The following is an 11907-nucleotide window of genomic DNA, read 5'->3' on the forward strand; positions in this document are numbered from 1 at the left end:
GTACTTCAAATTTTTCTCTCTCGCCATCCAACTCTTTCTAATTTTATCGATTTCTCTTTTCAGTATTAATCTGTTATTCTTTCGATTTCTCTCTCTTGTGTTTTCAGATTTTTCTTTTTTGTCATTTCAAGACACCAAGCGATGGTTTAGATGTGCTTTGGTGGATAACTATTTGGAAAATTTGATTTTTAAGTATTTTGGATAAAATAAAAACGGTATAAATGATCATAAATGTTTGAAATAACTTTTAATTAAATCAATTCGAAACCTAAACACCAATAAACTCAAGAATTTGAAATTTTTAAACTTAAGTTTTCAAAGAAATTTTTTTTTTAATTTTTAGTCGAATTAGGTGTTTTAGATAAGAAAATTTGTATTTTGATTTATGAAAACATGTTAGAAACATTTTAATATGTGTCAAATTGTTAAAAAATTAAAAAAATGAAGAGAGTTGAAGGGATTTGAAGTTTTGGTTTGTAAGTAACAACAACATTTTAAACATTAAAGTGTAACAAAATATTTTTGAATATGGCGTGTAACAATAATATTTTCTCAACATAGAGTGTAATAACAATATTTTTCCAACATGGCGTGTAACATGATTTTGTACATAGTGTGCAACAATAATTTTTTTTTTTTCAATATGACGTGTAACAACTTTTTTTAACCATTGAGTGTAACAAGTTTTTGTACATGACGTGTAATAATAATATTTTTTTTAACATAGCATGTAATATGTTTTTATTCATGGTGTGTAATAATAGCATTTTTTTTCAATATAGCGTATAACAACTTAACAATGACGTGTAACATATTTTTGTTCATAACATGTAATAATAGTATTTTTTTTCAACATGGCTTGTAACAACTTAACCATGGTATATAACATGTTTTTCACATGAAGTGTAACATCATAGTTTGTAATTTTATTAAAGGTAATTTTATCCAATTTGACAAAAAACAGTTAGAATTATAAAAAAAGTTATTTTTTAAAAACATTTTATCTTTAAAAATTATTTTAAAAAATGCCCTATTGTTATATATATATATATAGACATGGCAATGACTCCAAACCAAAGAAGCCCAGACAAGTTATAATAATGGATAAAACAAGGCAAGCAGCTGCCTTTGAAGTGCTTTTGGAAACCTTTGCCTTTATATAGTATCTCAATCTAATTAATTCTTCTAACTCTAGCTACCTCAACTTACTATATATAATAGCCACTTTGTCATCAAGAGAGAGAGAGAGAGTAATAATTCCCTGCTTTCCCATACTAATTATGAGTTTCCCTTCTAAGTAACTTATTTCCACAAACGAATGTTATATATTGTTGGAATTTCTATTATCGATTTATCATTTTTAGTAATTTTAGAAACACAAACAAATAAAAAATAAAAAAACACCAGTCTAATAACTTTAATTAGTTATGTGAACAAAGAAAAAGCTACCTTTTTTTATTGCTAATTAAACCTAATTTTTCTACTATAACCATTCAAAAAGTAAAAACCTACTCCATGCCTAACTTTCTACATTATGCCTTTCGATTCCCTAAAGTCCATCAAAATAGCAATGACATACATGTGAGAATAAACGAGAAACACACACACTCTCTCTCACGCGCACGGATATATTTATATATATATATATATGTGTGTTTGTTTGGGTATATATATATATATATATTATATATATAGATATAGAGAGAGAGGAGAGAGAGAGAGAGGAGAGAGAAAAGAGGTAGAAAGACAGAAAGNATATATTATATATATTATATATATTATATAATATATATATAGAGAGAGAGAGAGAGAAGAGAGAGAAGAGAGAAAAGTGAATAACGTGATCAACAGATGAAGCTAGCACATGCTCTTAAAGTGAAAGAAACACCCCTACGATCTTATATAGCATAAAATTGCAAGAATAAATGTGAATGCAACCGCACAAAAGCCATGTATTATTAGCATCATCATCACCGTGTCTAACTTGTAATACATTATTGGTGACTGACTGACTTCGCATATCTGAGCTCAATATTTTTATAGTTTCCATGCATCCCGATGACTTGAGTCAACCTAATTAATATTGACTAATGTTAATTTCCTCTAAAATGAACCAAAAATTTGTTTGTCTTCTCTCAACTTGAGTTTCTTTTTGTCTTCTTTGCAATTTCTTCTCTACTTCCTTCTCTCTTTATAAAGACCCATCTTTACTCTACACCATTTCATAGATTTGCATTTTCTTCTCTACTTCCTTCTCTCTTTATAAAGACCCGTCTTTACACCATTTCAGAGATATCTGATTTGTTTTGAACGAATGTTCAAAGTTTTTTTTTTTTTTTCTAAATAAAAAAGAGTGATAATTAAGTTACAGGTTTCTGTCTTTACTTTGAAGAATAGAAGATGGTTCCAATGGGATTTAAATTCTGCCCTACCGATGAAGAGCTTATCCAAATACTGATACAGAAAGTATCTGGGAATGTCATGGCGCCGTTTGATTTCATTGTTGAAAGAAATATTTATAAATTAGAGCCGCAAGATCTTCAATGTATGACATTCTTTTCTTCTTCCTTAATCATATATTAATTTTCTGATAGCATCAAATACATTAATCTCTTTGTTGTTTAGTTTATCTATATATGTTTCCAGTTTCGGTGCATGACCAGACTTGTTAGCATATAAAAGTGAAATATTAATGCGTAAAGCTATCAATATTTGTCCAAGGGTTCATGTCTGAGGGTGCAAAGGAACAGAATCCCGTAATCCAGGGAACATTGGATCAATCAGATCACAACGACAATCATACTTCCTATGTTTCATCGATCAACTTAATTGTCTCATCTCATCCTCTGTAGCCTCTACTGAACTGACTCCCTTCCCTTGCTCCCTTCTCTTGCCATGGCTCCCAAAATCCCACAATTTGTACTATATGTAACGTTACTACAGTAAAAGCCAGTACATGGAAACTTATTATCTTTGATGGTTTTATTTCTCAGACTAATATTATATATGCCTAGTCATCCTTTGTTTTAATTATACTTTGTGCAGGGATTCAAAGCGCGGCCTTAAACAATAACGAAAGGTATTACTACTGTAAGAGGGAGAGTGATTCTAGAGAGGTGTCGGGTCGAGGATGGTGGAAGGCCACCAGTCATGTCAAGACAATTTCTGCTAATGGACGAGTGGTGGGTTACAAAAGGCCCTTAACATTTCACAGGTTTAGGGATAACGGAAGAAAGCGCAAAGGTGCGATCAAGACTGACTGGATCATGCATGAATATGCCCTTCACTCTATTCCAACGGTTTGTGTCCTCCTTCCCAGAGTTTGATGCATAAGGCATATCTTCAAACCATACATGCACCCGCTGTCCTTTTTCGTATCAGCTAATTAAGTTATTGCTGGGTATTTTTCCCCCAAGCACTTTTGAGAGCATGAAGCTATTCAAATTATTAAACAAACCTGTTCTTGATAATGTGGTGACAGTAAGAGCAAATCTGCCTTTTTACAGCCTGGGGGAGAAAAGAGGAAACATATGTAATCTAGGCTTTTGATTTAATTTCTTGAGATATCATTGTCCAAAACCCGATTTCTTTAGATATCCATAGACTTCCCTCTTGTCTTCTGATGCCACTATAAGGATTGTCTAGTCTACACGTGTGAGCTTATAGCTATACGAGGTTATTACCTTTACATAGCAGAACGACGTTAACTAGGCTGTGGGGAGCCAAATGGCAGGTAAATAATTGGGGTCCTGAACTTGTAAATATAGTTAGATTATCAGATCAATAATATCTCCACAGCATATATAGCAGCTAGCTAGCAAGTAGTTCATAAGTTTAATCCTTTTCATCTCCCAAGTAAATTATACCATCATATATAATTACTCTCAATTTTAATGTTCTTAAATATTATGATAATCTCAAGCCAAACCATATACTATATATGGTTAAGAATAACAGTACTATACTTGTTTCTGCTACAATTTTCACTATCAGCTCTCACTCCCATAATTTTAACCATAAAAAATACAAGGAGAAGATTGGTAGGTAAGTCCTGCGTCTATTGCCTACATGAACAGGGCTGAAGCTGCAAGCAAGGGATCGGTTAGAGAGTGAACAAGATGTATTTTTTAGTTAATTTTGATGGCTGCCTGCCCCTCCAATACTTTAGGCATAGGCAGTATATTTTTTGTTGTATGAACTGCAGTGACCTTGGCCAATGAGGATTTCATATATGTTTTTTTAAAAAAAGAGAATTCATACCCAATTCCTTAAGTAAAGAATACATATGCTAAATATTGAACCAAATACTAGTTAGCTGTCAACTAAGATTTAACTTTAACAATAAAAATGAGATACTCAAACCATTTTAGGTCAAAAATTCAAATTTAATCCATGTATAAGTTTGCTTCGATTTAATGTTGGGTTTTTTTTAATTATATAGTGCTACTAAAACTTACCTTATGGTTGTAACTATTGGTTTGTTTTCCTCTATTAAAAGCTGGTATGTATATCTTTCAAAAAAAAAAAAGATGGTATGTACAATTTGTTTGTTTTTCTATCTAAATGCACTTTGTATTTTTCTTATTTTTGTAAGAAAAAAGAAACAAATAACAGAAGTTCCGATTAACGAGAGGGAACTTTAGTTGATTATATATGTGTTTTCTATTTGATCACTTACTCTTTTTACTCTTCAAAGATAAGTGCAGTGTGGTAGGAAAATTCAATGAATATGTACTGTGTGGAAAAAACGAGACAAGACAAGGTATGGGATATTGCGGTTAGCATTTGTCAAGGAATGAGATGATACTCTTGCCTTTTGCTTTATTGGCACGTGTACAAGCTTTATGGGGTACCAAAGTTTTGGTGTTTGGACAATGTCAGTGCAGTCATCATTATGGTTTTGCATCTCACTCTGCATTGTTTAGCATTTTAGAATAGTAATTCGTATGATTCTAGCTTGACTTTCTTCTTCTTTTCTTGTTCCTTTTTTATGTAGGACTGGAGACTCTGTAAGATTAAGTACAAAGGAAAAGAAAGGCTTGAAGAAGACATGGAAAATATCAGAAACAGTTCTTGTCCAATGAGTTTAGAAGCTACAGGTGGCTGTATTAGTTCCATAAATCCCATGCAGGTGGATCAGTTTGCTTGTAAGGAACAGCAGCCGCAGCCGCAGCAATTTCTGCCGCCATTAACCTTTATTAACAATGAGTATGAAAATTATTTTGGGTCAAACTCAAACTCAAACGTGAGATTTGAAATATCGATTGGTGAGCAGCAGCAGCAGCAGCAGGAAATGGAGCCAATCTCCTCATTTGATCCAAGTTGGATGCCGCTGATGGCTACACCAAGCCACATTGCATCCCAACAACACAACCAATCGGCTGAGACCAGGGAAGCTCAATCTCCATTTCCAGACCTGTGGTCCAGCTGGGAGAATTGGCATTGACCCCCTCTTTCCTCCAAATATTTATTACTCAAGCAGCTGGTTTGCTAAGGGGTTTTATTTAAACCCCATACTTATATGGTTTAATGTTTCTTTTCCTCATGTAATGCATGTGAATAGTAATTAATATAGTTTGAAGACCCACATATTGGGCATTTCACTAATATATCTGAATGAGTTCAAGTTGGGGAGGTTCTTGACTCCACCGGAGTAATTTGCATCTGCTGTTGCTGAGAGAGAGTTTTGGGAGATAAAAGATTGTTATATATCTTTCACTATCATGCGATTCAAATTCGATCAGAAAGTTTATTTATTAGCTTAATGTTATTTAGGAAAGGTAGATTTGCAGGTCACCAAGATAATAATTGTTTGTGTATTTATAATTCCTCACCTGTAGAGAGGATGATCTAAAGAGAAAGCAGAAGATATATCAACTTCAAGTGTTTAACAATGACATCAACATTTGGTCCTTTCAAGTTTAATTATGTAAAGATATTTCCAAATTCCAAAAGACCCACAATTTCACCATAATTTGATGCCATCTTCCAAGAAGAGAAGCAAAAGCAAATAAGACACAAGACATTATTAAAGATAGAGACTAATATGCGACGATATTAAAAAAAAAAGATGCATTCAAATCAAAATAATTCGTAACATTAAAAGAAGAGTTACACTATGATCAAAAGATAATTATTTCGATCAAGCAACTCGTTTTCAATTATTTTCCTCACAATTCTCTTAAAACATTTTTAATTTGGCCCTGCATGCCAATTCTCTATAGCATATAATATTTTAATTTAATTTTTTTTATATATATAAGGTTAAGTGGAAAATTACCTCCACATAAATTTTGTATCGTCTATTTCAAAATGAAATCTCGAAACTTTCAAATTAAAATATCAATTTTCTAATTGTGCCACTTCCCCTTAGAGACTTGAATATAATCTTTTGACTAAAACCGCATGATTAATTACATATTATAATAGCCAAAAAAAAGAGTGTAACTTACCTCTTGTAGTTGATAAAAGGCTATAAATGCAATGTGATAAGGCTATTGGTCGACCACTCAAGTTAAAAGGCAGTAACATAATGGAACCCCATTCTCCTTTCTCTTTCCACCAAGCAAATGCGAGGGCACTCTTTACTTTTCCTTCTAGAAGGCTTTTCCAAAAGGAGAGTTAAAACCAAAAGATACGAAAGCGAAAGAATTTTTGTTTAAAACAAAAAATGCACTGGGATGCTTTGTACAGGAAATTAAAAAGTATATATCCATATAGATCGAAAAAGAAATTATTTCTCTCCTTTCTTTTAAGTGGAATAGAAAAGAATAAATTACACCAATTACTCCTCACAATCATAATTTTTTTTTTTTTACTTTTTTATACCTCTTTTCATGCCCTATGTATAAATTTTTAGTAAGTGTCTATTTGATGCTTGAAGTGTAAAATATGTTACCTATCTCGTATCTAAATAAAGAGTAAAATTAAACACTATCAATTGAAAATTAAAAAAGCTTCATCCATCATTTATCTTATCATTTTTTCCTCTTTTAGTCACTTAAATTTTCATGATTTTTCTCTCATCTTAAAATTTAAAGGCCAACATTCCATGGACTAAGCAGTGTTTTATTTTTTTGTTTTCTTCCCTTAACTTTGGGGTTTAGCTATAAATCTTTTTTTTCCGCTAATCTTTGTATGGACGGCTGCATTTTGATTGAAAGAGGGAAGAATGAATGGGGACAGTAGAGAAGAACCATGATGGGGGAGGATTGGGATTTAGCATTCCCTGAGACTGTTGTTGTCTGCAGGTGCTTACATGTGTTTTTGAATTGCTGCCAGACGACGTTCTGGGACTGTACAGGGGAGTTTTGACACTTTGATTCATGGTGCTGTGTTTTTCTAGAGTTTTCGTGGATGTTTTCTGTGTTTGTAATTTAATGGTGGGCATAAGTTTTAATTGGTTTAGAAAACCTTACTTAACAGTGTTAAATCTTTAACTACAGCTTTTTATATCAAAAAATGACATAATGTTTAAATAAATTATTATTATTTTATTGTATTTAATTAAATTTTATATTTTATTTAAATTAAATAAATTCTTACTATTAATAATTAATTAATTAATTATCATTAATTAAAATATCACTTTTCATTTTAACTACAACCTTTTACAATCATATAAATACAAATCTGCTAGCATAAAATGATTGCTAATTCCAACTAAAGAAATACTTTTAATAAAAAGCTGCAACTAAGATGACAGATCATTTTATTATTATTATTAAGTTAACGTAAGTCATGAACTTATTTGACAAGTGGTTTTTTTACTAATAATAATTAGTCAATAATTTTAATTAATGATCATATTTATTAATCATTAATCATAAAAATTTACTTATTTAAAATAAAAATTAAAAAACGAACGTAACGAAATAATAAGATAGGAATTTAATTGATTTTTTTTTTATATAGTTCAAAGACTTATTTAGACATTTAGCCAAAGTAAAATAAAAATGAAACAAACCGAAAAAAAAAAAAGAAGAAAACTTACATGAAGGCTATGGAAATGGAAAAAAGTCTACTGATTGCACACATGGCGAATCTTCAACTCCCAACTTCTTTATGGTTTGAATTAAATCTGAATTTGAACAAGGGTGATTAAGTTGGGAAGTTATCGCACCAACCCCTAATTAACTTGCTATCTACCTGAATATCAATATTCCTGAATCCTTGTTCCCATGTGTATTTGAGCCCTTGATAAACACCTCAAAGTTCAGCTCGGTATGCTGTGCATTTTCAAAGTTTCATCGCATAGCCTCCTCTCCATTGACCATTCGAATCTCGCAAGACTCCTCTTATCGCTACCTGCTCAGTTGTTTTTCGACATGCACCATCAGAGTTGAGAGCCATCCAACCGGAGGAAAACTCTGTCCAGCCAATTAGAATTTCCTCTCGGGGTCTTGTTGAAATTCTTCCACTAGTTTCAGTCATTACAACATTTTTTATTGATAAGATCTTGCTATCTATTGAAGACAATCTCCCTTCAATAACTACAGTTTTGCTCTCAAAGATCCGTACAGTTCTCCATTTCCACAATAACCAAGACGTCACTCCAAATAAAACATTCCACCCAACTCCATTCTCATCAGCTTTTGATAAATACCCACCAAATCTCTATATCCACGTATTTTGTTCAAAAATTTGTGCATTTATTGAGATTTGAACCAAGGACCTCAAGCACATCAAAATCCTTAACATTACACCTCAGCCTTTAATTTTAACTGCTTCTTGCTTTTGTTTCTTTTTCTTCTTTCCTCCTTCTTATTTTTTATCAAACAAATCCTTATAATTGATGATTAATTAATTATCATTAAATGTCTTTTATCAATTTACATCCACATGACATTGACATAATGTTAATATGGAAGGTAAAATATACGATATGACTATGTCTTCATATTAATCATTATTTATAAAAATTTATTTGACTCAAAATTAAAATATAATGACTTATTAGGTTTAAAATAAAAATATAAAAACTTATTTGAATGCAATAAAAATATAAGAACTTACTTAAATTTTTTAAAATAATTTAAAATTTTTTTAGCTATTATGTTTTTTTCTTTTCAAAATCTAAATTACAAAAAAAAAGTCGTAGGCGTGCATAAAAATAATGGGAAAAGCCATGTATGAATGAAACTTGCTAGGGCTTACTTCTATTCTATCCTAGCCGTGCCAGGTCTGGTCTATTATTACGAGATCCAGAGCAATGCCAACTGTAACATGCTTGGCTGCTAGGGGTAGCAATGACTTAACGTTGGTTCAGACATAATGAAAGAGACAAGAAGATTTTCTTGGCTTCTCTTATATCTTCCCAACCTGAAAGTGCTAAAACTTTACTGGCTTTAATTAATTATGCCATTGAACTTAGAAGAAGCATTAAGATTATTCAAAATGCTTGTAGCCTTAAGTAAGGGATCAACTTTTTCAAGGAATTTTCTGATTTGCATCTTTTTAAGTTAAGCAAGATTGTACCTTAGGAGGAAGAACACTGCCAGCTTTCTCACATCCCATAGTGTCTACAGGTGCATCTTCTGCAGACCTTATTTTACGGATTCCTTCAAGCACTTTCCCAGTTAGCAGGTGCATTCCCTGTATCACATCAAACACATCAACAGCAAATGCATCTGTAATTCAGAAGTTTATACTCTCAAAAGAAATGCACTAGGAGAAAGTCTTGTTCATCAAAATTATTAATCATTCTATAATCTATATGGACATGTACATTAATAAGAGACAATCTACTTAACAATCCAAACACATCCTAGAGGCAGAAATCTATAGATATGCTACATTTAAATCATGATGATAGGATGCAAAGACCAACTGCAAACTTTGGTAACTTAAACAGACTATTCAATTGACATATAGAAGGAAAAGGTTTACAAGGTGGAGCAAATTGGCATGTACTTATGAGTTCTCTTTAAAGTCAATAAACTCCTTTGGCCAACTCTCTTCTTCTCTTGCAATTTCAATTAGCATTACTCATGCACAATTTTTCATCATTTACCTCCTATCCCAACTGGGGAAGCAATACCAGTTCCCACATTAATCTCATCAGATGTGGACTTTGACTTCCCTGCAAAGCCATTGTTAGCTGAAACCAGTCAGAGCCAGGGAGATTATCCATTAAAAATGGACATTAATATACAAAAATGAACATATGTATATACCACTGCCCATGCTCTTGTGCATCTATGTGCTTGTCTGTGTTATTTAGGATCGGAGTCCATATGTGCTCATGACTGCAATATGAATACAGCATGATAGCAATCTATAAGTTGCCCAGGATGGTGGACCAGTACAGCATCCTGAAATTATTCCCTAATATGCCATAACTCCATGCACAGACATTGTCAATCTAATAAACTTTTTCTGGAAAAACTTTCAAATGCCAAACTCATAGGAAAATAGCATTGCAACATAAATCTTACCAGACAGAGGACCATCCACCTTCTTGTATGCAAATTCCTCAGTCAGGTAGGCCACACGGCTGCAGAAAAAATTTAAATGGTTGTATGGCCAAGAATTACTCTATACTGCTAAAACTTATCACCAAATCTTTTAAGTAAAAAGAAGAAACCAGGTAGCTTAGTTGGTAAAGTCCCTTAGTACCAATACCTAGGATAAAGTCCTGTAGGATTTACAGGGTTTATTCTAAAAAGGAGGGCTACTCCATACTACGTACTGGGTTCATTGGACCAAAAGAATCTTTACAAGTAAAAATGTAGCCAAACTTAAATTTTGAGTGATACAGTAATAACACATTATTAAATGATGAATTTCAGTCTATATGCATTTTCTAAAATCACGCAGGATAAAATTTCAATTAGTCAGGATGACCATTAGTCAAAGAAATGGAAGCAAAAGACCAAAGTACATAAGAATCCTTCTTCCACATTGAAAAAATAATAAATAAATAAATACATAACAAAGACATTGTAATCATGTTTACAGCAGAGAACAAAAAAATGTAAGCCTATTAATCATAATGCCCGAAAAAGGTTACATTAATATGAAACCCAAAAAGATTGTATTCTGATTCTCAATGGAAAAAAAGGGGAAAAAGAATAATGGCCTTACCTTAAGGCCCTTATTTTCTGCTTTGGGAATCTCTTGTACAACATCCACCGTCTTTTTAACCCTCTTTTTCCTTTTAAAAACTCGAACTGCTGGCACAGAAGCGTTGTCGGTTGCTTTAAAACCTGCAAATTCCTAAAAGTTTACAGAAAGGAAAGCAGAAGAAGAAAGTGCTAGGACAGAACAGAAATTGATAAGAATACAAGAATGTAAATAATGTCTTTATTATCCCATTAGAAAACCTGGGTTTGGGTCTGAAGAAGGAACTTCAATTGTTGATGATGATGAAAGGGTTTTGAAGGTGAATCTTGTTTTTGGCATTTTGCTGTTCAATTTCAGTCCTCCCAAACCAAAGCCAAATCCGTAGGGGGGGGGGGGTGGGGGGATGGGAACGGGAATGTAGTAACATTATTATTATTATTTTAATAATTACGATTGAGTTACAAAATTGAAGGTTTTTCAGTATTTAATTTTTTTTTATGGTCGAAAACAAAATCATATTTACGCGTTTGCCATTATATAAAACTTATTGTAGCATGTCTTGCATAATCCTTTTTACATGCATTTTGTAATCGAAAAATGATGATCCAACTACCTCACATGTCATGATAGAGAGAATGAAATTATTATTCAATATTCACTCCAAATAAAAAAGAATGGAATAACCAAACATGTCATGATACCAATCAAAATAATAAAACTAAATAAATAATAATTATTATACTAACTAAATATTAATCATTAAATAATAAAACTAATTTTTGAAACTCTAATCATTTTTTTTATTACATTTGTATAACATACACAAATTAACTAAGTAGGCAA

At 32.1% G+C, this 11907-nt stretch overlaps 1 protein-coding gene and 1 long non-coding RNA gene across 5 annotated transcripts; one reads left to right on the forward strand and one right to left on the reverse strand.

Moving 5' to 3' along the window:
* LOC18602549 (putative NAC domain-containing protein 94) lies at positions 2214–5609 on the forward strand. Its single transcript, XM_007034010.2, has 3 exons — positions 2214–2545; positions 3046–3299; positions 4997–5609. Exons 1-3 carry the CDS (start codon positions 2401–2403, stop codon positions 5444–5446), a joined length of 849 nt encoding a protein of 282 aa, XP_007034072.2. The 5' UTR covers positions 2214–2400; the 3' UTR covers positions 5447–5609.
* On the reverse strand, positions 9067–11457 carry LOC18602550. 4 transcript variants are annotated; one of them, XR_001927369.1, is made up of 6 exons: positions 11325–11457; positions 11086–11207; positions 10437–10495; positions 10176–10247; positions 9478–10081; positions 9067–9321 (listed from the first exon to the last, which is right to left on the reverse strand). It is a non-coding gene; the product is annotated as an uncharacterized LOC18602550 (long non-coding RNA). The 4 variants fall into 4 exon arrangements; XR_001927368.1 differs by lacking the exon at positions 9067–9321 and having other exon boundaries at positions 9477–9594; positions 10013–10081; XR_001927366.1 differs by lacking the exon at positions 9067–9321 and having other exon boundaries at positions 9477–10081.

This window comes from Theobroma cacao, chromosome 4, assembly GCF_000208745.1.
Source record: "Theobroma cacao cultivar B97-61/B2 chromosome 4, Criollo_cocoa_genome_V2, whole genome shotgun sequence".
Classification (NCBI taxonomy): Eukaryota; Viridiplantae; Streptophyta; class Magnoliopsida; order Malvales; family Malvaceae; genus Theobroma; species Theobroma cacao.

Coding starts and splice junctions, on each gene's coding strand:
- LOC18602549 (XM_007034010.2), top strand. CDS start 2,401: ATGGTTCCAATGGGATTTAAATTCTGCCCTACCGATGAAGAGCTTATC. Junction 2,546..3,045: donor AGAGCCGCAAGATCTTCAAT/GTATGACATTCT, acceptor TACTTTGTGCAG/GGATTCAAAGCGCGGCCTTA. Junction 3,300..4,996: donor CCCTTCACTCTATTCCAACG/GTTTGTGTCCTC, acceptor TTTTTTATGTAG/GACTGGAGACTCTGTAAGAT.